This window comes from Schistocerca gregaria, unplaced genomic scaffold (assembly GCF_023897955.1).
Source record: "Schistocerca gregaria isolate iqSchGreg1 unplaced genomic scaffold, iqSchGreg1.2 ptg000883l, whole genome shotgun sequence".
Taxonomy (NCBI): Eukaryota; Metazoa; Arthropoda; class Insecta; order Orthoptera; family Acrididae; genus Schistocerca; species Schistocerca gregaria.
In genome coordinates, this window is record NW_026062244.1 from 84893 (window position 1) to 109598 (window position 24706).

The 24706-nt window shown below is 54.3% G+C and overlaps 12 protein-coding genes across 13 annotated transcripts; 5 read left to right on the forward strand and 7 right to left on the reverse strand.

Moving 5' to 3' along the window:
- Positions 1-143: 143 nt before the first annotated feature.
- Positions 144-1486, reverse strand: LOC126324040 (carbonyl reductase family member 4-like). The gene has a single exon (XM_049994896.1). The coding sequence runs from the start codon at positions 1030-1032 to the stop codon at positions 385-387; it is 648 nt and encodes a 215-aa protein (XP_049850853.1). The 5' UTR covers positions 1033-1486; the 3' UTR covers positions 144-384.
- Positions 1487-1518: 32 nt separating this feature from the next.
- Positions 1519-4997, forward strand: LOC126324036 (mini-chromosome maintenance complex-binding protein-like). Its single transcript, XM_049994891.1, has 4 exons — positions 1519-1771; positions 1838-2314; positions 2403-3637; positions 3718-4997. Exons 3-4 carry the CDS (start codon positions 3609-3611, stop codon positions 4838-4840), a joined length of 1152 nt encoding a protein of 383 aa, XP_049850848.1. The 5' UTR covers positions 1519-1771; positions 1838-2314; positions 2403-3608; the 3' UTR covers positions 4841-4997.
- A 273-nt stretch (positions 4998-5270) lies between these two features.
- Positions 5271-6559, reverse strand: LOC126324022 (battenin-like). The gene has a single exon (XM_049994876.1). The coding sequence runs from the start codon at positions 6513-6515 to the stop codon at positions 5271-5273; it is 1245 nt and encodes a 414-aa protein (XP_049850833.1). The 5' UTR covers positions 6516-6559.
- Positions 6560-7382: 823 nt separating this feature from the next.
- Positions 7383-9333, reverse strand: LOC126324031 (glutamate-rich WD repeat-containing protein 1-like). The gene is made up of 3 exons (XM_049994887.1): positions 9028-9333; positions 8538-8687; positions 7383-8428 (listed from the first exon to the last, which is right to left on the reverse strand). The coding sequence occupies exons 1-3, from the start codon at positions 9313-9315 to the stop codon at positions 7388-7390; spliced, it is 1479 nt and encodes a 492-aa protein (XP_049850844.1). The 5' UTR covers positions 9316-9333; the 3' UTR covers positions 7383-7387.
- Positions 9334-9389: 56 nt separating this feature from the next.
- Positions 9390-11026, forward strand: LOC126324023 (COP9 signalosome complex subunit 3-like). The gene is made up of 3 exons (XM_049994877.1): positions 9390-9712; positions 9795-9904; positions 10026-11026. Exons 1-3 carry the CDS (start codon positions 9390-9392, stop codon positions 11024-11026), a joined length of 1434 nt encoding a protein of 477 aa, XP_049850834.1.
- Positions 11023-13305, reverse strand: LOC126324025 (uncharacterized). The gene has a single exon (XM_049994878.1). It carries the CDS (start codon positions 13303-13305, stop codon positions 11023-11025), a length of 2283 nt encoding a protein of 760 aa, XP_049850835.1.
- Positions 13306-14061: 756 nt separating this feature from the next.
- Positions 14062-14589, reverse strand: LOC126324043 (RNA-binding protein 8A-like). The gene is made up of 3 exons (XM_049994900.1): positions 14490-14589; positions 14280-14416; positions 14062-14193 (listed from the first exon to the last, which is right to left on the reverse strand). The coding sequence occupies exons 1-3, from the start codon at positions 14587-14589 to the stop codon at positions 14062-14064; spliced, it is 369 nt and encodes a 122-aa protein (XP_049850857.1).
- Positions 14590-14634: 45 nt separating this feature from the next.
- On the forward strand, positions 14635-17945 carry LOC126324029 (glycogen phosphorylase 1-like). The gene is made up of 3 exons (XM_049994884.1): positions 14635-15078; positions 15205-15367; positions 15434-17945. Exons 1-3 carry the CDS (start codon positions 14903-14905, stop codon positions 17840-17842), a joined length of 2748 nt encoding a protein of 915 aa, XP_049850841.1. The 5' UTR covers positions 14635-14902; the 3' UTR covers positions 17843-17945.
- On the reverse strand, positions 17852-18684 carry LOC126324041 (eukaryotic translation initiation factor 4E type 3-like). The gene is made up of 3 exons (XM_049994897.1): positions 18585-18684; positions 18400-18495; positions 17852-18301 (listed from the first exon to the last, which is right to left on the reverse strand). Exons 1-3 carry the CDS (start codon positions 18669-18671, stop codon positions 17852-17854), a joined length of 633 nt encoding a protein of 210 aa, XP_049850854.1. The 5' UTR covers positions 18672-18684.
- A 116-nt stretch (positions 18685-18800) lies between these two features.
- Positions 18801-21087, forward strand: LOC126324030 (uncharacterized). Of its 2 annotated transcripts, none has more exons than XM_049994885.1 (4): positions 18801-19119; positions 19180-19733; positions 19793-19837; positions 19925-21087. In XM_049994885.1, the coding sequence occupies exons 1-4, from the start codon at positions 18926-18928 to the stop codon at positions 20998-21000; spliced, it is 1869 nt and encodes a 622-aa protein (XP_049850842.1). In that variant the 5' UTR covers positions 18801-18925; the 3' UTR covers positions 21001-21087. The 2 variants fall into 2 exon arrangements, with proteins under 2 accessions (XP_049850842.1, XP_049850843.1); XM_049994886.1 differs by having other exon boundaries at positions 19928-21032.
- LOC126324035 (cysteine desulfurase IscS-like) lies at positions 21078-22918 on the reverse strand. Its single transcript, XM_049994890.1, has 3 exons — positions 22808-22918; positions 22522-22736; positions 21078-22458 (listed from the first exon to the last, which is right to left on the reverse strand). Exons 1-3 carry the CDS (start codon positions 22875-22877, stop codon positions 21400-21402), a joined length of 1344 nt encoding a protein of 447 aa, XP_049850847.1. The 5' UTR covers positions 22878-22918; the 3' UTR covers positions 21078-21399.
- Positions 22919-22972: 54 nt separating this feature from the next.
- Positions 22973-24390, forward strand: LOC126324039 (N-terminal Xaa-Pro-Lys N-methyltransferase 1-like). Its single transcript, XM_049994895.1, has 3 exons — positions 22973-23207; positions 23300-23636; positions 23778-24390. The coding sequence occupies exons 1-3, from the start codon at positions 23124-23126 to the stop codon at positions 24254-24256; spliced, it is 900 nt and encodes a 299-aa protein (XP_049850852.1). The 5' UTR covers positions 22973-23123; the 3' UTR covers positions 24257-24390.
- The last annotated feature ends 316 nt before the right edge of the window (positions 24391-24706 follow it).

Here is a 24706-nt window from a genome sequence, read left to right on the forward strand (position 1 = left end):
CCTAAGGCAATCCGCTAGAGCCAGAGAAGCACCAGGCGAGAATGTGCAAGCAAGACTTCGACGTCTCCAATTTCGAGGACGGGTACGCTGTTTTTTTCCTTTATTTAGCTCTCCTGATGCGGGGCAGCACGCCAATAGCCGGAAAGAGGTCGCTTCTCTGCCAGATGTATGCGCACCTAAATCCGAGCTCTTGCGCTTCAGTTTGAGCGCGAAACAATATTTGCATCCGGCATGCTAAAAAACCTGGTAACAAGTCATCGCGCTTTTTTTTTCTGTCATTCGAATGGCAACTTTGTAGAAGACGTATGTTTTTATCATGCACGCACGTCCTACAAATCGTATTGTTATCGCTCTTTTAGATTTGTTGCGAGCAACCTATTCTTTTTACAAGAAAGAGACCAGGTCGCCATTGACCAAGACGTGTCGTCCGTTCATCTCACGGTCTTCTAGCACCTTCAACACAACTTGGCTAGCCTCTTCCACGGTGCTGAACCTCTGACCGGGCGTTTGCATTCTGTATTTCTCTTTCGTAAATTCCGGAACGTGGGCCGTCATGTCAGTGTGCACGAACCCCAGAGAAACCAGATTGGTACGGATTCCATACTGAGCCAATTCCAGAGACAAGGTCTTCGTGGCACCAATGAGAGCGGACTTGGAAGAGGCGTAGGCGATCTGTCCTACCCCTCCTGTCACGCCCACTATACTCCCTATAAAAACGATGCTACCCTTCTTTTCCTTTATCATGTAACGAGAAGCAGCCTTCGCCATATACAAACTTCCAAATGTATTTGTGCCAAAAATTTCTAGCAAATCCGCCTTGGTGGTTTTGAGCACCAACCGGTCGATAGACACGCCCGCGGCGTTGACCAACGCGTCGATCTTTCCAAAATGGGAGACGATGCTTCGGACCGTCTCATGCACCTGATCCTCAGAGGACACGTCGCACTGAAAGGGGACAACCTGTCCTTCTGCAATTGGAAGCGCGGATCGCAGTTCGTGACACGTCTTCACACATCTGTCCGACCGGCTCATCACTAGCCGTCGCAAGACGGCCAAATATACAAACTAGTGAGTATCCGCATTTTTTCAAAAAAGAAAACGGATACCTACATGCCACCTGATACTGCTTTTGGACCAATTTTGTAGCTATGCCTCTGCCAATGCCTCTACTCGCTCCACTGACAACGGCAACGCCCACGAACTCCTTTCCGGTATCGGTGGCGATGCATCGGCTCAAACCGGAGCCGAGGCGTAGTAGCTCAACGCGGGGAATGCAGTGCGGCACTCGCCGATTTCTTTCTGACAACACTGGACCGAAGACGCCTGTCGCCCTACGCGCTTGGAAAGGATGTCGAACCACGGCCGACTTCGTCTCAAGTCCAACGCAAGTTATCATGAGTTCCGTGACATCAAAAGGACTTCGCTAGAGCTAATGGCAAACAAAATCTGTCAATCTGTCAATGAGCGTGCATACACACCCTGTATACACAAAGTGATTCTCTTTCCTCTAGCCAACGCAAACTTTTTTTCACTTTGGTAAAGTGAGAAGCGTGCCGCGCGACCTTTTTGTTGGTATTTCTCCTTTTCCTGACAGTGACCTGCCCCCATGTCGTCGACGATCGGTGCTTTGTCGACCCGGAGGGCGCGTACGCGTCGGGGCCAGCGTATTCTCGACGCACGCGCTCCAAAAGTCGTTGAAAATGTCAAGGTTGCCATGTTTATAAAGGCCCCCGGGATATCTTCGACGGTCACTCGCGTTCTCACCGACTTTGTGCGTTGCCGCTGCATCTTCGCGACTCTCTCAAAGTGCCTTTCTAACCGCAACCTCCTGTCCTAGTATCACCTGAAAAAGCCGGATGCCGTTTGGTATCGCCGCAAAGAATCCAACCGAATCGCTCCGTTCGAAGACGTGACCCCGATTGAGTTCTATTCCAACCGCTCGGATGCCAGCTTGTTCATGTTTGGAAACCACAACAAAAAACATCCGGACAACCTCGTCGTCGGCAGAATGTACAACTGGTCGCTTTTAGATATGATCGAGTTCGGCGTCAGTCATTTCAAATCACTCGACGATTTCAGCATGCCGACTCAGGCAGTTGGAAGCAAGCCCATGTTTGTAATAGCTGGCAGTGAATTTGAAACGGAGGAAATTTATCAGGTGGCCGCCAATCTGTTTGTCGACTTTTTCAGGGGCCACGTAGTCAAAAAGCTGAACATTCAGGGCCTAGATCACGTTATTGCGCTAAACGTTACTCACACGGGTGAAATTCATTTTTCTCACTACAGCGTCCATTTGAAGAAGACGGGGACTCATGTACGCGAAGGAACTAGAAACAGGCGTCGAAGCGGTGCTTCAAAGACCGACACTGACGATTGTTGCTTTCTTTTGCACTCTTCTGTAGATACCAAAAGTTCATTTGGAAGAAATTGGCCCCTCTATGAATCTCAAAATCCGTCGGTACAGACTAAGCACCGAGGACTTAAAGGCCGAAAGTCTGAAAGTTCCTTCCGTGTTGAAACCGGCCAAAGTCAAGAACGTCTTCAAAACTGCGCTGAGGTCTAAGCTCGGAAGAATTCACATCTCCGGGCAGGACCTGTCTAGAGTCATGACGAAAAAATCGAAGGGACTCAAAAGAAAAAGTAGCCATCTGAAAGATCGGACGTCTTCGCAGAAAAGAACCAAGCGACACTGAAATCGATTCGATCATTGATCAATTCGAACAGGTGACTGCTTCGACAAGAGAGAGGAGCCAATCAAGACGGAGAATGTCGCCAACCTCTGTCGATTTGCCAGAAAAAGAGGGCAGTTCTATGCGTTAGTCGGTCGGTACTATTTCGTTTAGCGGAAGTTGTGACAGATCTGCATTCAGAAGCTGGAGAGAGATTGTGAGAAATGCCAGTCGATCTTTTTTTTAAGGTTTTTTATTCGCGACTGTGGTTAGTGCTTGCCTTGAAAATGGATTCCGAAAGGCTGTTGTCTTTCCCATTAGAATTTATAGATTCGCAATTTGCGGCTTACTTGAAGGGGCGAGGGGGGCAGGCGACGTCTTCAATCGATTTTTATAACTTTTGCGCAGAAGAGTTGTTTGAGGGCTTCGTCAGGGAAATTTACGATCGGGTACGAAAGGCGCGTTCGCAGCAAACAAAGAAGCATAAAAACGTTTTTTCTCACAACGAGTGGTTTCTTAGATTCCTCTCATAAACGGCGTGTCGCTAGAGGCGATTCGAGATGAATCGTTGGTGAGATACCGTGGATTTGCACAAGAGGTGTTCGATCCGGAATACTATGAGGGGGGTTATTACGAGTGGGAGGACAGGGGAGGGGAGAAGGAAGTGGTGCGTGATGCGCGCAAAAAGGCACCTACACAAGAGTGTGTGCGCGATGGTGTATGGGCGTAGAATTGAGGGGGTGTAGCGCGAATTGAGACTGAGAGGTGTCTTTTCGCATATTAATTGAACGGGAGAAGTTGAGGACAAGCAAGTATAAGGAGGAGATAAGGGCGAGTGCGGAGGGAAAGGAGCTGAAAAGACTGGAAGTACCGGCAATATACGAGCGCGTGCCGGTGTATTGCATACCGACGCCGGGGGAAGTAGAGTGGGCAGCAAGAATGGCATATCCACGAAGAGACGAACAGAGGTAAGGAGGATGCGTGAAGTGCGGGAGAGTGGGTGAAATGCAGAACCGATATTTAACGAGCGTTGTGTCCGGTGTATAAGTGGAGTAGGCAAGACGATGCAGTCGTGTATGGTCAAAGTGTATGGGGATAGAATATTGAAGATGAATACGATTGTGGAGGTGGTGGGTGTGTATACAGGTCCTGCAAACGATGGTCATAAGGGAGAAAGCTGGCCTGAAGTACCGAAGGTGCATGTGATTGCATGGCGTAATCTAGGAGAGGCGAATCCGATGATGATGGGCGGTTGGGGGACGGAAAAGATAAGCACGTTGAAGAAGGAGGTGTTGAAAGCCCAGATATGTATGGGGAGAGCGTTGATAGCTTGGATATCGAAGGCGTTCAGTGGCGACGATTTGGCGGCGGAGTACCTCTTATACAACATGATATCCAGGGTGGCATTTCGTCACGAAGAAACAGTTGTGGGGAGTCTTCCATTGAATATAACATATGCAAATAGCAGCGATTTGAACGTTGTTTGCAGAGTTGTGGAAGTAGTGCGAGCTCTTTTGCCAAAGTCCCTCTTGATCAGTTTGACAAGACAGGAGCTGTCGAGTGGCCGTCTGATATCGCGACGAGACATTGACCAGAATCGTCTGCACGCTGGGATGCTGCAGCTGAGTACGGGGACGCACTTGGTGATAGACGAGGTAGCACTGGAAGAAGGGCCATTGGGGAAAGATGAACAGGATCAGCTAGAAAATTTGAAGAAAGTCCTTTTTTTTCAAAAGACAGAATATGACTTGGAAGTTTATAAAAAGGATTTTGAGATGAATATTATGCCAGTGGTCGTGAGCGAGGCTCGAAGTTTGTTTAAGCCTCTGTGTGTGGTTCCTCTCCACATAGAGTGTTCCTGGGGCGAGAGGCTTCCGGCGATACCAGAGTCCACCTTGAATTCATGGAGAGCGCTGATTGCTAGATGGCGCGAGTCAGATTTGCCCCTTCCGTCCCCTGAGGCCATGAAGCGGATGCAGGACGATTTTGTAAGAATTCGCGCCTCTCAAGGTCCTCAGGCGCTCTCCGAGGGGACCTACGGCATGTGGATTACCCTGGCTCAGCTGTCTGGGATCACTCTAGGCAAGCGCACTTTGGATGTAGAGACCTGGGAGATTATTCTGGCCCTGGAGAACCGGCGGAGGAGCCGGTGCCAACGCGTCTCCGAATAGCCGAAGCGTACTGGGAAAAAAAGCGCGCGGCCCTTCGAGCGAGGAAGCGGGGAAAGCCGGTCTGGGTCAAAGGCGTTGAGAAGACGCGGTCCCAGTGACTGAGCTATAAGGAAAACAGAATAAAGGTCAAAGAGGCAGTCTCGGGCATAAACGTCAACGAAATTGCACGGTGAATTAGTCTGCCATGGGATGTGATATTGTTTTTTGCAAATATTGCCGTTAAGATTGTGTTTTTGCAAACACAGACGTTGATATGACAGGTGTCAAATGCCGCAGGACGGGGGCGGTACGGTACAAAAGTCAGAGCGGCGTTGCGCGACTATGGTTGACGGGTGTCGAGAGGTCGTCGAATTGTGGATGCATCGGCGAAATGGGGTGTAGGGAGGTGCGATGCGGTGGTGAGGGGATCGGTATTGCGGGGCGGTGTTGTTCACAGAGGTGCTTTTCGTGTGTAGCACGCATTCTGTGATAGGTATTGATGGTTGATGAGTTTAAGTTTGGGGCCGAGGTAGAGTCCGACGAGGGACGCGAGCGATATGCCGATAGAGTCTGACACGCCGGTGATGGACATGACAAATTCCTTTACGTGCGAGTGGAGTTGGGACGAAATGTTGAGGTAGGCGTTGAGGTAGGTGACGCCGCCGAGGAATCCTTCGAGCAGGATGACTATGGTGACGACGATGTAGGGGAGGAAGTGGAAGATGGAGTGAAGGAGAAGGAGTAGCGCGTTTAAGAGTTGCAGAAGCACAGGCCACCAGAGTTGGGAGATAGACAGGAAGGAAGAAGAGGAGCGGGAGAAGAAGACGGATAGCTGATAGAGTAGTTGGTAGAGTTCGTATTCTTTGCAGTGAATGGGAGATGTGGGATAGACGATAGAGGGGGCGATGGCTTGATTGATGAGGTATTCGAGAAAGTAGACGGAGAGCAGAGGGAGGATGTAGGGGAGGAGGAGGGAGGGGAGGAGGTGAAATCTGGAGAAGAAGGGGAAGGTGCGGGAAGAGGTGAAGGGTGGAGGTGAAGGTGAAGAGAGTAAGAAATGGTAGAGGATGAGTGAGAGAATAGGAAGGGGAGAGGCGGAGATAACGGTGACGAAGGGGATAGACATTTTGTGAATGAAATAGGGTCCGACAGAGATGAAGAAGAAGTACCAGCCGGATCCGAAAATTCCGGCTGCTCCCGTGCCACTGGACCAGGCGGATACGGTGCTTTTGTGAAAGTGACTCGATAAAGCGAGAAACGTGATTTCGCCGAGTCCGGAGCCGACGCTGGACAGAGAGACGCCGAGGAGGCGTATTTTTGCTGATTTTGGATATGCAACAAGTTGGAAGGCCGCAAGATTAGAAATGGTAGAGATCCATATTCTGAGTGGGAAGGAGAGCCGGTGGGCAAAGAAAGGAGCAGTGAGCTTGATGATCAGTGATGGAAGAATATCTGCCATGAGAACAGCAGATTCGGAGTATTCTCCGTTTGAGATGGCTTGGGCGGCACTCAGCATGATGACATATCCAAAATTGTTAAAAAGGCCGAAGACGAAGAAAGACATTGCATCCAACTTGAGCTGTAGGTTTTTTTTTTCATTAGGCGGACGTTGAGTGGTAGCTTCTTCGTGATCGGCTTCTTTGGAATGGTTTGGGTGCCTTTGTGGAGACAGAAGCCTGGTGCCTTCCTGAGGCATATCATTGACGACGTGGTTGGGTTCTAAGTCTAGATGTTCTTCGACGGGAGGTGATGATGAGAGAGGGAGGAAGTGCGATTTTGTCCTGACTGCGAGCCCCTTGAGGCGTTCAAAAAAGCCCGTAAAGGCGTTTTTTGCCGTCTGATAGCGGGTTTCTTGCCCCTCGAGGGGTTTGGGGAGCTCTTCTTCGCTCTCGTTTTTCGGCCAGGGCAGAGTGCTGCGTGTCGCCGGATTTTCTGTAAACGTCGTGCAGGTGTTGACCGGTTGAAAGTCCTCGTTGTTGGAGTCATCTGAATTTGCGTCTGTTGGTTGCGGTCGTCGACAAATAAGCGTGTACAGAGAGAGTTAGTGGTACAATTTTTTTTTAGCCGCGACGTGGACGTGCGTCTCAGAGATCCCCCCGCCCTGCCGCGCACGTTCGGCGCGAAAGTGGTTGGGAGGCAGTAGGTGCGTGTGTCTTCCAGGCGCGTTGTTTTTTTTTCGCTCGAGGCTTGTACCTACCGGGCGCTGCCGGGGAGGAGGTCGAGGGCCGTTCGCCCGCGGGATTCCGGCCGCGATTCATAGTTTTGCGGGAAAGGTGTGTTTCAAAGTGCGCGTGGGCGGGTGGACAGACGTGCGGGCTGAGCGTGGCGCTCGCGTACAGAGAGAGAATGAAAGCGCTGCTCGACGCGCGGCGGAAGAAATACAGATCGCTGTGTGTGTGCACGTGTGTATAGGGTGCATAGAAGGACGATGACGCCGCCGCGGGTTTTGTGCGCGCGAGAATAGGGTGTTGAAGTGGCGCGTTTTCCGTGAGAAGTAACGGGGCTTATTGAGCGAGAGCGTCTTTGGGGGAGGGTTTTGCGTATTGCTTTATTGGCTGGAGGGGTTATTTATCCGTCTAAGTTGGGTTTCCAGACGTTGAATCCGTCTAGAGAGGTGGATATGAGGACGCCTGGAATCTGTTTGTGCCAGTGGACTTCTTTGATACAGTTTTGTCCTTGGTGGAGGAACAGAAGTTGCGGGGGGAACGTGCTGGCCTCTTCTGGGTCTTTGGTGAGGCTTAGGTCCCACATGGTGACGGAGTCGTCCTCGCTCGAGATTGCCAGGACACTGGGTTCGTGTGGGCTCCATTCGACCGACGTGATGGGTCCTTTGTGCCAGTCGAAAGTGTACAGAGGTTTTGAGAACTGCTGCATGTCCCAGATTTTGAACACGCCGTCGTCACCTCCAGAGACAAGCAGATTGGAGACCGACCTGTTCCAATGGATCACGTTGATGTCGCTGTCGTGCTTCGATGATTCGAGGACCAAGTTTTTGCTTGTGCGCGTGTCCCAGATGCGAATCGACCGGTCCACTCCGCAACTCGCCAAAACGGTGTTTTCCGTTGGAGACCATTGTACATCTTCCACGCTCGCATCGTGTCGAAGCGGGCTCTCCCCCACTTCCCAAACGCCGGCTTCTCGCATGTGCCATATGTAAATTCGGCCGGAACAGTCGCCGGTGGCCAGGCTGCCCGGCACCACGGAACTCCAGTCCAGCGCGTACCCTTCTTCCCGATGGCCCGAGAACGAGTACAATATTGTGTCGCTTCGATTTTTAGACCTCGGAAGTGGTATGTCGAGTGCCGTGATGCACCACGACATGTCGTAGATGTGCGCCTCCTTCGCCTCAGAGATCGTCGCCACTACGCTGTTCTTCTGTGGCATCGCCCTCAGTCGATTCACCGTACCGTTGTGGGGAACCCATTTGGTTTCCACCTCCGCTTCTTCGTCCGTGTCGTTCGCGCTGTCCTCAGAGTCGTCCATATTCGGCTCGTCGTCGTCGTCGTCGTACTTGGTTCGATGCAGCCTGCTCATCCTCATCGCAGACACCCTGTTCTCGCTGCCCTCCTCGGCCTGCGAGCCTGAAACGATGTATATGGTATGTGGAAACTGCGCGCCGTCTGTCGTCAGGTAAGCGTCCTCTTGTCACACACGCACACACACACGTGTCCGTCCGCCTCCTCTGTGTGGAAAGTTTTGGCGTTTTCGTTTCGCGTACCTTCTTCCTTTGGTACCCCAGCTTGTCCGTTATCACGTCGAAGCTCAGGCACGGATGGTCCATTCTCATGACGTGCAGCATGTCGTACGCCTTGCTGTCGTAGTCCAGCACCTCTCCCGGGTTCAGCGTGTCTATCCCGGGTTGGAATATCTTGGGCGCATCAAAGAAGTAAACTCGTTAGCAAGCGAACGCCCCGGACGCCTCGTGACCTCGCGCGAGCCGCCCGCAACGCGTCCATCGCGGTGCGGTGACTGGGCCGGCTCCCGTTGCTCATCGGTACAACTTTGACACAAAAACACGGTTCGCCCACGCAAACGCGCCGTTCTTCTCTCTCCGTGGCGTCCCCCCCGCTCCTCTCTGGAGGGCTTCCGCGCCAGCTCTCTAGAGAAGGAGCGCGCGGGCTCGGTTTGGGGCAGCATTCGTTACACAAAAGAGGGCGTGTACGCACGCTTATTCAAACATCCGATTTCTGTCTCTCTCCTTGACATACTCGATAAGGATCCTCTTGCTGCTGCGAATCTTCCCCGGCTTTGAGAGCGTTTGTGTCTATTTCCGCCTCGTCCGCGTCGCTCTCCTCCATTTCGGCATCGTATTCGTCGTCCTCCTCGGCGTACTCGTCCTCGAACGGATCTTCGAACTCGATTTCGTTGTTTTCCGCGATCTCTCGCGCGCGAGCCGTGGGATCCAAGTTGTACGCACTTGGCTCATCCTCGTTCTCGTCGAAGACGACGTCGCCTTGGCACGAGCGCTTCTTCCGGAGCTTATCCGCGGAGTCCATCGCGCACCAGTCGTCCGAAACCGCAATGAGTTCGGTGCGTCCAAAGCTTGTTTATTTTTTTTTTTTTGCCGCTCATGAACGTGCGGCCGCAAGAGGGTCGCAGCGCCCTATTTTCGCGCAACGCGTCTCCCGACAACTCTTTCTTACTGCCGCGCACGCCGCCGCCAATGGAGGACCTCCTGGAGGCCGTTTTGACCGCTCATGCGCTCTCCGAATACGGCTCGCTGAGCAGGGCGTTTCAAGACAGCGAGGCGTTCAACAAGGCGAGCCCGGAACAGCTCAGCAGCTTCCTCGAGCACTTGTTCGCCCTCGAAGAGCTCAACTGCCGGCACTACACCGTCGGCCTGATTCTCACTTTGTACGTGCAGCAGAGGCGCTCGGGGGAGCGCGTCGAGACGTGCGGCGTTGGCTGGCGTCGCCGCTCTTTTGTTGGCCGTGCGCCGGCGACACAGATTCTGACCGTGAGCGCTGTTTTTTAGGCACCAGTTGGCGAAGTGCGCGGAGCAGGATCGGCGAGCGTTCGTCGCGCAGACGGCGAGGCTGTTCGGCCAGCTGGACGGGTTCCAGACGCGCGTGGCCGCGAAGCAAGGTGCGTAAAGGGGTTCGCTGGCGAGGGGGGGTCGTTCGAAGCAGGAGAGAAGCTTACGAGAAGCGCGTGTTTGTGTACCGTGTGTGCGGCTGCGTACAACTCTGTGTGTGTGTGTGTGTAGTGGCCGATTTGTGCGCCGTGTTCGCGAAGTCGCTGGTGGAGCTCAAGGCGCCAGTGAGGGGGATCAGGCCGTTGTACGCGGTGGTGGCGGCGCTGACGGGCGAGAGGTCGATGCTGACGCCCGTGCACGCCTTGGTTTTGCAGTTGTGCATATGTGCGCACACGTACAAGGCGGCGTTGCCGTTGTTGGAGACTAGGCCTTTAGACGTGCACACGTGCCCGGCGAGGCCTCGGGTGAGGGACGTGCACCTTTATTTTTACTACGCGGGGATAGCGTGGGCTGCGAATGGCAGGTACGAGGACGCGGTGGACGCGTTCAAGGCCGCCGTGTTGACGCCGGTGGCGCTGCCGAGCGCGAGTGTGTTGGAGGCGTACAAGAAGCTCATTTTGGTGTCGCTCGTGGCGCAGGAGGAGAGTGGCTTGTCGCTGCTGTTTTCCGCGCCCGGGTTTCCCAAGTACACGAGGACTTTTTGCCAGCCCTACGACGATTTCTTGCGCGCATACCAGTCCGACTCGCACGAGGCGCTCAAGGAGGTGTTTTTGTCGAGCGTGGAGGTGTGGAAGAGGGACAGGAATTTGGGCTTGGTGAAGCGGGCGTTGAGGTCGTTCCAGCAGAGACACGTGGGTCGCCTGGCCGCGATATACAGGGCGTTGCCGCTGGACGGCGTGGTGTCGCATGAGAGGATGCCGGCGAGGAGGGCGGCGGAGTGGCTGATAGTGGAGTGCGTGAGACAGGGGCGGGTGGAGGCGACCATTTCGCAGAGAGAGGATAGGGTGGCGTTTGGCTCGCCGGAGCCCGTTGCGGCGAGGGAGGCGACGGCGTGTCTGAGTCGCAATTTGAACGACATGCTCGACTTGTACCCGTTGATTGAGGAGTTGGACGAGAACATACACGTCAGCCAGAGGTGCTTGGAAAAGGCGTACTGTTCCACGGGGAGGGCGGACGTGCCGCCGTCGGAGAGCGACACGGAGGCGATGGCCAAGTTGACTAAGACGCACTAGATTTTGGGCGTGCACGAGGTGGCTTTTTTCAGGTAGGACAGGACAACGCCGGCGTCCTTCATGGCGGGGTCTGGCGTTTCGATCGACTCGTCTTCTGCGGTGAGTGGATCGTGCTGGTCGGCCGAGCGGTCGTCTTCTAGCAGAGAGAAAAGGAGGTGGGACCCGAAGAGTTCGTCCTCGTCGAAGGTCCGCGCTTCCTCGACCCCGGTCGCGATGTTGGCCATTTGTTGCTTGTAGAGTTGGCGCCGGTAGGTCAGCTCTTCGATGGTGTTGGCGCTTACCAGCCTGTACACCCGCGTTGCCTTGTCTTGGCCTATTCGGTGAGCCCGGTCGGACGCCTGCATGTCGAGCGCCACGTTGAAGTGGGGTTCGAAGATGACGACCACGTTTGCGCCGCACAGGTTCAGTCCCACGCCGCAAACTTTGATGCTTGCCAGGAACAGGAATTCCGACGCGTCCCTGTTGAAGGAGTCCACCAGTCTCTGCCTGTCTCTTACTGGCGTGGATCCGTCGATCCTGGCGAAGCGGAGTTGGCGGCGACGAAAGAATCCGGACAGGATGTCCATCATCCGCGTCGAGCCGGAGAAGACCAACACCTTCGATCGCTCCTCCTTCCACCTCTCCAGCAGCACCGAGAGCACTCTCAGCTTTCCGCACAGCTCTGCGTCGTCGCCCCTCGCGACGCACGCCATGATCGCGTCGCGGCGGTCTCCGAATGCCAACCTGGAGAAGAGCGACTCCGCCTCCTCCGCTCCCTCCGCGACGCCGCAATATCTCTCCATCGGCGTCCTCTTCGGCGCGCCGACCAGCAGGGACACGTGGTTCGACAGCTGCTGCAATTTCGTCATCGCTGACAGCGCCAGCCCTCTCCACTGCCCGCTCTGTCTCGGCGTCCCGACGGCGTCCCACCGGGCGTCCCCTTGGGCCCTCTGGGGGCGCCTAGCGGTCGCCTCACACGAGTGCCTCCTCAGGCGGCGGTACAACCACGATTCCACCAGCCTCCTGTAGCACTCCAGCTGCAGCGGCGCCATTTTGCACAGCACGACGCGCTCTTCCTTCGGTGGCAAGTCTCCGCAGCAAGCCAGCTTCGTTCGGCGCAGGACGAACCTCTTCAACCTCTCGCACAGCGCGTCCGCCGCGATCCTTCCCAGGGACACCTGCGCGTCGCTCGCGCCCCTCACGCGGCCCTCCCTGATCGGCTGCACGTACTGCCTCCGAAAGTAGTCCAAATCCCCGAATTCCGCGTCGCGGCACCCCAGCGCGTGGCACAGCGTCCACAGCTCCTCGAAATTGTTCTGCACGACCGTCCCCGTCAGGCCGTACCGCCTCTCGACTCTCAGCCTCGCGCAGTTCGCGCTCAGCTTCGAAAACCGCGTCTTGATCCTGTGCACCTCGTCCAATATCGCGCACGACCAGTCGACCGCGTTCAGCTCCGCGACGTGACTCAGCGCGTCGTAGGCCGCCAACACCACGTCCGCCTTGTTCGCCTTCGCCGTGTGCAACACGCTCTTCCTCTCCTTCCCCCTCGCCGCGAACACCCTCAACCTCGTCCACCTCGCGAACTCCCTCTGCCAGTTCTGCAGCGTCGACGCGGGCGCCACCACCAACACGGGGCCCCCCTCTCCCTCGGCCCCGCGCGCCGACTTGATCACCGCCACGAACACGACCGCCTGCACCGTCTTGCCCAACCCCATGTCGTCCGCCAATATGCCACTCCTCTTCGACACGTACAGGCTGTACAAAAACCTAACCCCCTCTCTCTGGTGCTCCAATAACCTTCTGTTCACCTCGTCGCAAATCCTCGCCCCCGGCGCCTCGCCCGGCCCCGACGACGCCAACTCGCCCCCCCCCTCCCCCTGCTCTACCTCGACCTCGTTCTCGACCTCGTCCTCGACCCCGTCCTCGACCTCGTCCTCGTCCGCCTCGCTCGTCGCCCTCTCCATGAACCCGCCGATCCTCAGCAGCTCCCTCAAGTCCTCGTCGCAGTTGTACCGACTTCTTCTGTTCGGAAGCACAAACCGGTAGCCCTCTCGGCGCCCCTCCGGCTCTATCTTCAGCTCTGCAGACCGCCCGCTCGCCACCAACCTCGACTGCCTCGACCTCTTCCCGCGCCTCGCCGGCGGCTCCCGCTCGCGCCCCGGCGCCGGGCCTTCAAATCGTACCGAAAACTCCTTCGCCGCCGTCTCGAACTGGCTCTCTCTGAGCTCCCAACCCCCGCCGCGATCGCTCGCGTCCGACTCCGCCCGGTCGATCCGCATCCTGCTCATCGAAAAACTCATCTTCCCGCGTCGCTCATCTCCTCTTCCGCGCCCTGTTCTCGCCGCGCACCTTTCAACTAAACTGCCCGGCCCTCGGCCCAGCAAACGCGCCAAAACCCCCTCCCCACGTACACTCCCCCCACACACGCTACTCCCTTGCGTCGCAAAAAAAAAAAAAAAACAAAAAAACAAAAAAAAACTTGCTTTTGGCGCTCCTTCCTCTTCTTCGCGGCCGAGCTCGCGGGAGCCCCCGCCGCGCAAGGCACGTCCCACCCTTTCCTCCCTTCCGCGCAGAACACGCCGAGGATGAGCGCATGCAGATACTGCTGAGACGTCCGTCAAGCGCGACCGCGCGGCCACGGCCGCGAGCGAACCCCCGCGCCTCCGCCAATTGGCGCCCTGCGCGTGTCGCGCTTTACTGTTCGGTGATGGAAAAAAAAACACTGAGGCATCTCGTACACGCCCTCGGGGTGGCAAACCGCCGCTCTTTCCTGCGTCACTAACCCTCCGCATTGTTCAGGCAGCCATGGCTCGAAAGAAAAAACAACGACGCGACGAACGACGGGCCCACGCGCGCCCTCCTGGCCGAAGAAGCGTGGTGACGCGAGGGCGAAAACCTCGTACACTCTGCCCCCTTCGTACTAAAAAAAAAAAAAAAAAAAAAAGACACGCCACGTGTCAAAGGGTCCCCCCCTTTTATATAGAACGCGCCGGATGCGCCTTCCACGGCTCTTGGACCACATGCGCGCGCGCGCGAATCCAATGAGAATCCGCCGCTCAAGTTGCTCTCGGGCGATCCGCGATGGCCCAACTGACGCTGATCTCCCTGTCCATGAACATAGCGCCGTTGAGCTTTTGGATGGCCTGCTTCGCCTGTTCTTCTTCTCTGTATTCCGCTAGGGCGTATCCCTTTTTTTTTTTTTTTTTTTAGTTCTTTTCACGGAGCCATTCAGGAACAAAGCCGGCTCGCTTTTGCAATCTCCGCGCGGGCGTACCTTGACGTATCCTGTTCTGCGGTCCAGCGGCATTTGGAGGTTGGTGACGGGTCCGAAGTCAGCTAGCTTGTCCAGGAGGTCCGCGTCGGTCGCCTCCTCGTGAATGTTAGTGATCAAGACGATCCATCCTTCTATGGCTGTGGGGAAGCGGAGGGTTTCTCGTTAGCGCCTGAGCGTTCGCGGAGCGCGACGGTGAGTGCGCGTGCGTACACTTGGCGTGCGGAGCGGACTCAGGAGAATAGGGCTCGTCCTCGTACTCGGGCGAGATTTTCATTCCGTCTTCCGTCTCAGATATCGGCTCCGCGTGCATTTGGCCGGGCGAAGGAGAGCGCGACTGGTGGAGCCTCGGGCTTGACATAGAGTGGCGAGCGCAGCAAATCTGAAAAACAGTTCAGGAGCGCTCTGCCGAGGATCAAGATTTTTTTTTTTTTTCAATGGCTTTTAGGAATTGGTCGAAGTCGAGTGGGGCCGGTGCGGCGGGCGCAACCAACAACGCCCGCACGAAGACGTTGGATGACAGGTATCTTGCGTTATTTTTTTTTTTCGAAAAAAAATGTGCGCAAATATATTAGAAAACGTTTGCGGCCAAAAATCCATTTTGACACAGAGAACTATTTGGCATCATGGCGGAGATGAATGCCAGTGAAGCTCGGCAGCTCTACGCGGCTAGGAGGCGCTCGTTGGAACACATGGGAGACAGCACAAGGAACTTGAGGATGTCGTTCCTCCAGGCAGCAGCGTCGCAGGAGAGAATTATAACGGGCGACGGAGTTGAGGCACCAAGTGACGTCTGCCTTCTGTACGTTTCGGTCGGTGGAGCAGTGCAGTGGCGCGCGAGGTGATTTTGACAGGTTTTTTTTCTCACACGTCACGACAATAACGACAATATGTGTTGACATATATGTATATGTGTATTTGTCTACAGGGAGAAGGACTATCCTGGAAAGACCGAGAGAGTTCGCGTGCACCCGGATCGTCCCGTGGATTTGGAGAAGAGGAAGGACAGGGAGAAGATCTTTGAGTTGATGAAGAGTTATTTGTCGCAGGATCCGAATGACATTGCTCAATTCATTGTGAACCACATTGAGGTACGTTTTTTTTTGTTTTTTTTTTTTGTTTTTTTCGACGAGTTCGGCGACTGAGGCGTTTTGCAGTACACGTTGGCGAGGTTCCGAAGCAACTTCGATGAGATTGCGGCGTACCTGGCGACGGCGTACAGTGTGAGGGACAGGTTGATTGAGGGGTGGAACGACACGCAGATGTACTACAAGGCACACGCGAAGAAGTTTTGTTTTTACCTGTCAATAGAGTACCTGCCAGGTCGTTCGTTGCAGAATGCGATCAACAACATGGGGCTGCAGGACCCGTACCATGCGGCGCTGAACATTCTAGGGTACGAGTTGGAGGACGTGTACGACATGGAGCAGGACGGCGCGCTGGGGAACGGTGGGTTGGGGAGGTTGGCGTCATGTTTCTTGGATTCTATGGCGACGCTGGGGTTGCCGGCGTGGGGATACGGGTTGAGGTACAAGTACGGGATGTTCAAGCAGGTGATTCAGAACAGCGAGCAGGTGGAGATGCCGGACTACTGGCTGGGCGCGGGTAATCCGTGGGAGATACAGAGGCTGGGTCGGTTTTACCAGGTGTTTTTCTACGGCAAGTCGGTGAGGGTTTGGAAGGATCAGAAGTTGATCAGCATTTGGGAGCCGGGAGAGGTGGTGCACGCGCACGCGTACGACAACCCGATACCGGGGTACAGGATTCGCAACGTGACGAATTTGAGGTTGTGGGAGTCGAAGCCGGCGACGGAGATCAACTTGTCGTCGTTCAACAGCGGGCAGTACGAGGGGGCGCTGCAACAGAAGCAGGAGGCGGAGAAGATAACGAGTGTGTTGTACCCGAACGACTCGACGTACCAGGGTCGGATATTGCGACTGAAGCAGCAGTACTTCTTGTCTTCGGCGACGCTGCAGGACATCGTTGACCGGTTCAAGTTGTACATGGGCGCGGCGCCGATGAAGGAGCTGGCGAACGCGGTGGCGATCCAGTTGAACGACACGCACCCGACGATTTCGATTGTGGAGATGATGAGGATCTTGGTGGACATAGAAGGGATGGAGTGGGACGATGCGTGGTCTGTGACGACGAAGGTGTTCTCGTACACGAACCACACGGTGCTGCCGGAGGCGTTGGAGAAGTGGGAGGTGAACATCATGGAGGAGGTGCTGCCTCGCCACATGGAGATCATATATTTGATCAACCATTACTTTATGGAGTACTTGGAGAAGCTGTATCCGGGCGACAGCGGGCTGAAGGGGAGGTTGTCAATCATCGAGGAGGAGCCGGTGAAGAAGGTGAGGATGGCGTACTTGGCGGTGATAGCCTGTCACAAGGTGAACGGGGTTTCTGTGATTCACTCGGATATCTTACAGAACACGTTGTTCCGGGAGTTCGTGGCGATATGGCCCAGAAAGTTTATCAACGTGACGAACGGGGTGACGCCCAGGCGTTGGGTGAACCAGGCGAACATGTTGTTGAGCAACCTGATATCCAAGACGCTCGGGAGCGACAAGTGGCTGACGGACTTCGAGCTAATAAGGGAGTTGAAGAAGTACGCGAGCGACAGGGAGTTCCAGAAGAACTGGTGGGAGTGCCGGATGGCAAACAAGCGGGTTTTATGCGCGTATGTCCTCGAGAACGTGCACATTGTGATCAGTCCGGACGCGCTGTTCGACATTCAGGTCAAGAGAATTCACGAATACAAAAGACAGCTTTTGAACCTGTTCGGTGTGATTCACCGGTATCTCTGGCTCAAGAGTCTGAGTCCGCGCGAGCGGGAGAAACAAGTCTCCAGGGTGCACTTTATTGGCGGTAAGGCGGCCACGGGCTATTACAGGGCCAAGCTTGTCATCAAGCTGATCAACCAGGTCGCTCAGGTGATCAACAGCGATCCCGAGATCGGGTCACTGCTCAAGCTGGTGTTTTTGCCCAACTACAGCATTTCCATGGCCGAGATCTTGGTGGGCGCTTCGGACCTCTCGCAGCACATCTCGAAGGCGGGCACGGAGGCCAGCGGGACTTCGAACATGAAATTCTGCATGAACGGCTGTCTGTTGCTCGGGACCTGGGACGGGGCCAACATTGAAATTGCCGAGGAAATCGGCGTCGAAAACGCGTTCATTTTCGGCACTCGAGTCGACGAACTTCCGTCCATCACCTCTTACTGCGACATCGACGACCGACTCTGGAAAGTTATGAACACCATCGTGTCCAACGATTTCGGATATGCCGACGAGTTCAAACAACTGGTCGACCCCATCCGTCACCACTACGACCAATACCTCGTCGCTCACGACTTTCCCAGCTATCTCGAGGCCCAGAAACGCGTCGACGATCTTTGGACGAACAAGTCTCAATGGATTCGGCAATCTATTCTCACCTGCGCTGGCATGGGGAAATTCTCCAGCGACAACTCCGTCACTCAGTATGCCAGGAAAATCTGGGACATCGAACCTCAAATCCTTCCTATTATCACCGATCAAAAGCTGAATCGTCCTGTTTGATTTTTTATTTCATATGACTTCCACCGTCAGCTTCTCTCTTAGTTGTCCGTCATATGAACTGTGTTGCTTACAAGCCTTATAAAAGTATTTTATGATTTCGTAATCCTTCAGTATTTTGTTCTTGACGTGATTGAACAACACCTTGTTTTCGGCTTCGCCTATTGCTATTTTGTTCCATATTTGAATCACCGCGTCCTCTCTTCTGACGCTGACCGTCACCCCGTTGACCATGTCTCCGCTCTTCAGCACCCCGTCGAAGTGCTCTCCGATCAGCGCCACGCACAGCTCTTTCCACACCGCGTCCGCCGTCTCCCGGTCGAACCTCAGCACCCAGAACCCGCCGTTCTCGTTCTCCGGGTCCTCCCACACCGGGCGCACGCCCTTCCTCATCAGGTGGTAGCTCGACTTGAACGGCAACGAGGTCGTCGCCGGCAGCGCGTTGAAACAATGCCAAAACTTCTGCAAATGCGTCCAAGAGAGAGAAACGGTTTAGGTGTCAAGGACTTTTTTTTTTTTTTTTTTACGCTTTTTCGCCTCCCCACACCCCTCACACGTACTTGTACAGTTGAAAAACTGAAAAACCTCTTTTGAGAGTGTCTGAATTCCTCTGCTGTCTGTTCGACCCCTTTGTACTTATCGTGCCAAAAACACCACTGGTGAAAAGCGAAGTAAGAAAAAAAAGGCTGTCTCCTCCTCTCTCTTCCCCTCCCAACGGTTTAAATATTGCACACTTCGCACGCACCGATTTTTCCAGCTCTATCTTCTCCTCTGGAGGCGTGGGATCTTCGAAGTCGACATTGACGCCATCATCAAACGGACTCGCGGCCATCTTCTCCTTGACGAAACACAAACGTTGCAGTAATGAAATGTGAGCAGCGCGTTAGAGTAAATTCCACGTTTCCCCTTTGCAAAAAAAATTTTTTTTTATAAAAAAAAAGTAACAATTCGCGCGTCCTTCAATTTCAGCGCGTCCTTCTCAGACCGCGCTTGCACACACTGCTCGGCGCACCCTCCTCACATGCCAAAAATAACCCCCGACCCCGACATTTCTATCCGAGGTTTTAACAGGGCGCATTCGACCCAATGGCCCAATCCGTCCAAGTAGAGGGGAACACTTCAGAGGGGACGCTGATAAAGTGGAAGTGCCCGCCTCAAAGGTGGGTCAGGAGGGGACAAGTGCTCGCCGAATGCGTCCCGTCGTCACAAAAAATCTGCGCACCCATCGACGGCAAAATAACCGACATCCTTGTGCAAGACGGAGAACCAATTTTCGAAGGGTACGAACGACTGACGTGCTATCCGAGTCCTCATGCTGAAAACTAACGCGCAACGAACAGCAAGGTTGTCGCGCGTATTCAACCATGTGACCATCACTTCGGCTTTCTGGGCCCGTTATGCGTCATATGTGGACAGGACCTCTCCCACGAACTCCACGGACGCACACTTTCAGAAGTTATCCACCCGCTTGACAGCGACTTCCGACTGGAAAAAGACGTCGCGCAACGCCACTTCGAAAAACACAAGGACGAACTTCTGAGTCAAAACCGCCTGATCTTAATGCTCGACCTAGACCAGACCCTGCTCCACGCCACAACCCTGGGCACCTCGAACATAGAATACAAAGACATCCAAGAGCTCGTCAAACGGGGCATCCACGTCATCACGCTCTCAGGGACTAAAGAAAACCTACTTGTCAAATTCCGACCAGGACTGAAACAATTCCTCCTACATATTCACAAACTGTACGAGATCTACATCTGCACGCTCGGAAACCTGAGATACGCGCAGTGCGTCGTGGATCTCATCCTCAAATACGTCCTGGATGACGTCCACAGCTCCATCAAGGACTGCATCTTCTCGAACCGTATCATCACCAGAAACCACATGGAAGGTACGAAGGTACGAGCTTAAAAAAAAAAAAAAAAAAAAAACTAACGTTGTGTATTGAAGATTCTATCACGTGCAACCATCAAGGCCAAGATAATTCAGAAAATGGTACGCGCGATGTTTATTCCGGATGTACGCAAAAGGGGCGTTCGTCCGGCTCACCGGCTGTGTGTCACTGATGCTTCGCCAAAAAAGCAGCGGATTGCGCTAGACGCCCGCCCATGTTGATCAAGGACCTGCGCAGACTCGTCTCGGACGACTCGATCGTCGTGATTCTGGACGACTCCGAAGAAGTCTGGCCCGGATATTCGGATCACCTGGTCAACTTGGAAAAATTCGTCTTTTTTTCCACGAAACTCGATCTAAACAAGACGTTTCACGCCGTTGTCGGAAACGTGAAAAAAAGGGTGATGGAATTCACGGACAACTACTATCCAGAAAACCCGAAACGAATGAGCAAGGCGGACGACCAGATCCTCGAAAAACCGGCGTCCGAGGACGCCGAGTCGAACATGCCCCTGGTCACCAGCGTAGACATAACTAGTTCGAACGAGGTCCTCGACGTGAACGTCAACAAGCCCAGCAGTCAAGGTGCCCCGCCAGAATCTCTCCAAAATAAAGGCGCGTCGGCTCGGCCAGTAGACCGACTTTTCGAAGACGGCCCATGCGAGGTGCTGCACGACCGCCCGTCCCCCAGACAGTCCGATCTACAGGTGCTGCACCCTTTCGATCTGAAGTACCTTCCCTCGTCCGATCTAGACCAGGTGCTCTGGTACATGACGCGTACGTTGGAGACCGTCAACCGATGCTTCTTCTCAATCAAGTCCGCGAAGAGGAAGACAATCAAATACCTGCTGCCGAAAGTGAGGAGGGGCGTCCTGTCCGGCGCGTCGGTCTACCTGAACATGTTGCCCCCGCCCAGCATCGGCTCTATGCGCAAGCTCGCCAAAAGCTTCGGCGCTCAACGCGCAAAAAAAATCTCCGAAGCCACCCACATCGTCCTGAGACAGGACTACCACCCCAGCCAAATCAAGGAGGTGCCCGCCCATCTGCGACACACGCTGGTCGACGTCCTTTGGCTGGTCGACTCTGTCAAGAGGTGGTGCTGGCAAGACGAAGTGCCGTACAGGCTCGAGCCGTCCGGCAGCGCCGACTCCGAGATGGCAACCAAGCGTGACATAGTGATCGAGCCGGAAACCGAGTCCAGCCTCGATAGCTCTACCGACGAAATCATAGCAAAATTGGAGCACGAACTGTCAGAGGAAGGGTAAACTTTTTGTTAAAAAAAAAAAAAAAAAAAAAAGAAGGCTGCGTACGCACAATTCGTAGACAACAAACAAACCGCGGATCTTAAAAAAGTTGCATTCAATTGCGTCTCGTTTTTTTCCTTTTTCTAGAGCTCGACGACGAATGAACGCTCCGCCACTCGCCTCCCCTCTTTTTTTTTGTAGTTCGTGTGCGGCCCGACTCCACTTCGCGCGCGACAGGCAGGGCGCGGCAGCACAACCCGCGAAAGCCCCGGGCGATGGGCGCCGCGCCAGTTCTCTCTCTTCGAAGAACAACTTCGGTCGACCCAGGAAGCAAGTAGAAGACACTTTTCTCTCTCAAATCTACGCGTCCTCGTGCGCGGCGCTGTGTGCTTGCTCTCCCGAGAAACTTGCATTGCGCGTTCAGACGTCCTGGTTCCAACGTATGTTCTTAAGGTCCACTCCTTCCTGGTACATCTCGTACAGAGGACTGAGCTCGCGGAGGCGCCGAACGCTTTGACAAATGCGTTTGACAGCGTAGTCTATTTCCTCGTCCACCGTGAACCTGCCAATGCCAAACCTGATAGACGTGTGAGCCAGGTCCTCCTCCACGCCAAGCGCGCGCAAAACGTAAGACGGCTCCAACGACGCCGACGTACAGGCGCTCCCAGAAGAACAGGCGATGTCGGAGAGCCCGAGCAACAGCGACTCTCCCTCGACAAACGCGAACGACAAGTTAAGATTTCCAAAATAGCGAATTTCGCTGTCGCCGTTCAAGTAGACCTCGGGTATGGCGCTCTTGATGCCGTCGTAGAGCCGACGGTAAAGACGACTCACGTGCCTCATATCGTTCTCCATCTCTTGCTGGCAGATCTCGGCCGCCTTCCCCAAACCGGCCACGAGCGCCACCGGAACCGTTCCGGAACGAATGCCACGCTCCTGACCCCCGCCAGATATAATAGAGTCTATGCGCACTCGAGGACGACGACGAACGTACAATGCACCGACGCCCTTGGGACCATATATTTTGTGACCCGATATAGACATCAAATCAACGTTCGATTCGCCAACGTCTATGGGAATCTTTCCCACGGCCTGCGCCGCGTCAGTGTGAAAAAACACGTTGTGTCTCCGACACATCGCACCTATCTCCTTGATGGGCTGTATGACGCCTATCTCGTTATTCACGGCCATGACAGACACCATGCACGTGTCCTGGTTCTCACGAAGACAATTCTCCAACACGTTCAAATCTATAATCCCGTTCCTCTGCACCGGCAAATACGTCGCCCTGTAACCCTCCCTCTCCAGGTCCCTGCAACTGCTGAGGACGCATTTGTGCTCGAGCTGGGTCGTCACAATATGCGGCTTCTTGTCCCCGTAAAACCTAGCCACGCCCTTGATCGCTATGTTGTTCGACTCGGTGGCCCCAGACGTAAACACTATCTCCTTGGCGTCCGCGCCAATCAGGTCCCCCACTTGCTGACATGCGCCCGGTCAGAACGGGCAGAAAAAAAAAAAAAAAGTGCGTACAAAACCACGTACCCTTCGCGCGTTCTCAACCGCCCCCTCGCTCTCCCAACCGTACGCGTGGGTGCGGGAATGCGGGTTCCCAAAACGCTCCGTGTAGTACATCAACATCGTGTCCAGCACTCTAGGATCGACCGGGGTCGTCGACTGCATGTCCAGATATACCGCCCGCGTCCCAGGCTTCGCCTCACTCAAGCACTCAGACGCCTCGGAAGGAACGGCGCCCGTCTCTGCATAAAACACCCCCACGTCAGTTCCACGCCTGCTCTACCCGCACGTGTCGTCCGTAAATAGGAAATACCTTTGGACGCGGCGTACGCCCTAGACCTCGGAACGGCGAGCCGCCAGCGCCTCGACAGAGCTCTCAACATCGAAACAACGCAAGGAACCGATGGATGCGGCAGAAACCCTCTGCAATAAATAGACTCGTTGTTCGCCAAAAAAATCTACAGCCATACCGTCGAACACAAAAACGGCATTTCTGACACGTATACACGCGTGTATGCGCTTGCAGCGACGGCCCGTGCTTGCGTACCTTGTGTGTGCATAGACCTTTCGAAACAGGCCGCGCTCAAGCGTTCGGCGCGCCTGCAGACGGACCCGAATCCCGGCGCGCCATGCCGCCGTCCAAAACTCGACGCGGCCGACGGTCCGGAAAAGACCGCGCTCAAGAAAACGCGTCAGAAACAACGTGTGTCTGGGTACGAGAATTCGAGGCGACAGCGCAATCGGCCAAAGAAATTGCCTAATCTCTCGGCCCGAGGTCCTCGCGAATGTCGGCCGCTTCAATTAGCTAGATGGGCACTGTCGCGGAACAGACAACCGCGGAAAAAGCTTCTCAACTCTGGATTCTTGGTGGAAACGCTATACGAAAAACGCACCCGCCAAGTGCGCAAACGCAAAACCTTCGTCCAGCACGTCGAAGGAAAAAAAACCGAGTGACGACTGGTATTCCGTATGTGAAAGGTACTGGGAACGAGTAGAGGCGACGAACAACGGAATGCTGGGTGGATTCCCCGATATCAGTTCAATCGACTTGGCATCATCTTATAAATTCTTGACGTCTCTCCTCAAAGTCAACGACGCGACCGTCGGGACAGAATCCAACCGACATAATAAAAGAGCAATTGGTACATATCCAAATAAATACGCATGCACAACGGCAAAAATACCCCCCCTGCAGCCTCGTTTTGTACCTAAAAAAACGCACCGCCAGAAACGCCGCCTCGCCTGCCTTTCCGGCCTTGCTAACCTCTTGTTTCTTGTTGAAGACGTAGGCGCCGGAATCGGCCGCATCACCAGTGGCCTCCTTGCAAAAATATTCGATCAAACCGATTTGGTAGAACAATCTCAATCCTTTGTCGATCGAGCACGTCTCGAACTGAAGCAATTGATCAACGCCGGAAAAATAGGATCCATCTATTGCTCCAACCTCCGGGACTTCTCGTTCGAGCACTCGTATGATCTCATATGGATCCAGTGGGTCCTGATGTACCTCCTCGATATTGACTTGATTTCCTTTTTGAAAAGAGCGAAGCAAGCGTTGGAATCAGGCGGCATGATCGTGATAAAAGAGAATCACACGCACTCCGGATTCTACGCAGACACGGAAGACGGCTCTGTTATACGATCAGATGATCACTTCAAACTTTTATTCAAGGCTGCGGGCTTGAATCTGGTTGCTGAGGAAACCCAACTCAACAACTTCCTGGACCAACTGTTCCCAATTAAAGCGTACGCCCTCAACTAAAAACCACATCACGCCTCGCCTGTACTCTTTTCGAATTTACCATTTGAAATAGTACCATAAAACGCAAAATAACACAACGACCACGCACATGCCAGAATAAACTATTATCTGATCGACAATCTGTCTCCTTCGAATTACACGAAACAGCGCCCTCGTAAGCTCTGTTGTACCCATAATGTTAATAACTCTTCTCCGAATTCTCTTCAAGGTCCAATTTTGATTTCTCAACGTTCCCAAAATTTCAATAGCCACGTCCTTGATTTCGCTGGCAGCCTGATTACTCCTATTCACCGACAAAATGTCATCGTGGAGGCTCTTTATGTTGCGCTCTTGACGAATCTGGTCAACCGCCGACAGCCCACTGTCGCCGAAACCCGCCTTCATCTGGGTGTCCTCAATCTGTCTAGCCCGGTTCATGAGCAGGAACCTCTCCATGCTTGTTCTGATCAG

What these genes read in the sequence shown, in the direction of transcription:
- LOC126324043 (XM_049994900.1), bottom strand. Translation starts at nt 14,589, where the DNA reads ATGCACGCGGAGCCGATATCTGAGACGGAAGACGGAATGAAAATCTCG. An exon ending in GTCCGCTCCGCACGCCAAGT is followed by an intron (nt 14,417 to 14,489) that starts GTACGCACGCGC and finishes GCTTCCCCACAG; the next exon opens with CCATAGAAGGATGGATCGTC. An exon ending in GCAGAACAGGATACGTCAAG is followed by an intron (nt 14,194 to 14,279) that starts GTACGCCCGCGC and finishes AAAAAAAAAAAG; the next exon opens with GGATACGCCCTAGCGGAATA.
- LOC126324022 (XM_049994876.1), bottom strand. Translation starts at nt 6,515, where the DNA reads ATGCCTCAGGAAGGCACCAGGCTTCTGTCTCCACAAAGGCACCCAAAC.
- LOC126324040 (XM_049994896.1), bottom strand. Translation starts at nt 1,032, where the DNA reads ATGAGCCGGTCGGACAGATGTGTGAAGACGTGTCACGAACTGCGATCC.
- LOC126324029 (XM_049994884.1), top strand. Translation starts at nt 14,903, where the DNA reads ATGGCGGAGATGAATGCCAGTGAAGCTCGGCAGCTCTACGCGGCTAGG. An exon ending in CCAAGTGACGTCTGCCTTCT is followed by an intron (nt 15,079 to 15,204) that starts GTACGTTTCGGT and finishes ATTTGTCTACAG; the next exon opens with GGAGAAGGACTATCCTGGAA. An exon ending in TCATTGTGAACCACATTGAG is followed by an intron (nt 15,368 to 15,433) that starts GTACGTTTTTTT and finishes GGCGTTTTGCAG; the next exon opens with TACACGTTGGCGAGGTTCCG.
- LOC126324035 (XM_049994890.1), bottom strand. Translation starts at nt 22,877, where the DNA reads ATGTTGAGAGCTCTGTCGAGGCGCTGGCGGCTCGCCGTTCCGAGGTCT. An exon ending in GGCGTACGCCGCGTCCAAAG is followed by an intron (nt 22,737 to 22,807) that starts GTATTTCCTATT and finishes TGTTTTATGCAG; the next exon opens with AGACGGGCGCCGTTCCTTCC. An exon ending in CGGTTGAGAACGCGCGAAGG is followed by an intron (nt 22,459 to 22,521) that starts GTACGTGGTTTT and finishes GGCGCATGTCAG; the next exon opens with CAAGTGGGGGACCTGATTGG.
- LOC126324041 (XM_049994897.1), bottom strand. Translation starts at nt 18,671, where the DNA reads ATGGCCGCGAGTCCGTTTGATGATGGCGTCAATGTCGACTTCGAAGAT. An exon ending in AGATAGAGCTGGAAAAATCG is followed by an intron (nt 18,496 to 18,584) that starts GTGCGTGCGAAG and finishes GCTTTTCACCAG; the next exon opens with TGGTGTTTTTGGCACGATAA. An exon ending in TCAGTTTTTCAACTGTACAA is followed by an intron (nt 18,302 to 18,399) that starts GTACGTGTGAGG and finishes ACGCATTTGCAG; the next exon opens with AAGTTTTGGCATTGTTTCAA.
- LOC126324039 (XM_049994895.1), top strand. Translation starts at nt 23,124, where the DNA reads ATGCCGCCGTCCAAAACTCGACGCGGCCGACGGTCCGGAAAAGACCGC. An exon ending in CAGAAACAACGTGTGTCTGG is followed by an intron (nt 23,208 to 23,299) that starts GTACGAGAATTC and finishes CGCTTCAATTAG; the next exon opens with CTAGATGGGCACTGTCGCGG. An exon ending in ACATAATAAAAGAGCAATTG is followed by an intron (nt 23,637 to 23,777) that starts GTACATATCCAA and finishes TTCTTGTTGAAG; the next exon opens with ACGTAGGCGCCGGAATCGGC.
- LOC126324036 (XM_049994891.1), top strand. Translation starts at nt 3,609, where the DNA reads ATGGCATATCCACGAAGAGACGAACAGAG. An exon ending in CCACGAAGAGACGAACAGAG is followed by an intron (nt 3,638 to 3,717) that starts GTAAGGAGGATG and finishes CCGGTGTATAAG; the next exon opens with TGGAGTAGGCAAGACGATGC.
- LOC126324030 (XM_049994885.1), top strand. Translation starts at nt 18,926, where the DNA reads ATGGCCCAATCCGTCCAAGTAGAGGGGAACACTTCAGAGGGGACGCTG. An exon ending in GGAGAACCAATTTTCGAAGG is followed by an intron (nt 19,120 to 19,179) that starts GTACGAACGACT and finishes CGCAACGAACAG; the next exon opens with CAAGGTTGTCGCGCGTATTC. An exon ending in CACCAGAAACCACATGGAAG is followed by an intron (nt 19,734 to 19,792) that starts GTACGAAGGTAC and finishes TGTGTATTGAAG; the next exon opens with ATTCTATCACGTGCAACCAT.
- LOC126324023 (XM_049994877.1), top strand. Translation starts at nt 9,390, where the DNA reads ATGAACGTGCGGCCGCAAGAGGGTCGCAGCGCCCTATTTTCGCGCAAC. An exon ending in TCGGGGGAGCGCGTCGAGAC is followed by an intron (nt 9,713 to 9,794) that starts GTGCGGCGTTGG and finishes GCTGTTTTTTAG; the next exon opens with GCACCAGTTGGCGAAGTGCG. An exon ending in GCGCGTGGCCGCGAAGCAAG is followed by an intron (nt 9,905 to 10,025) that starts GTGCGTAAAGGG and finishes GTGTGTGTGTAG; the next exon opens with TGGCCGATTTGTGCGCCGTG.
- LOC126324025 (XM_049994878.1), bottom strand. Translation starts at nt 13,305, where the DNA reads ATGAGTTTTTCGATGAGCAGGATGCGGATCGACCGGGCGGAGTCGGAC.
- LOC126324031 (XM_049994887.1), bottom strand. Translation starts at nt 9,315, where the DNA reads ATGGACTCCGCGGATAAGCTCCGGAAGAAGCGCTCGTGCCAAGGCGAC. An exon ending in AGCAAGAGGATCCTTATCGA is followed by an intron (nt 8,688 to 9,027) that starts GTATGTCAAGGA and finishes GATGCGCCCAAG; the next exon opens with ATATTCCAACCCGGGATAGA. An exon ending in TGGGGTACCAAAGGAAGAAG is followed by an intron (nt 8,429 to 8,537) that starts GTACGCGAAACG and finishes GACGGCGCGCAG; the next exon opens with TTTCCACATACCATATACAT.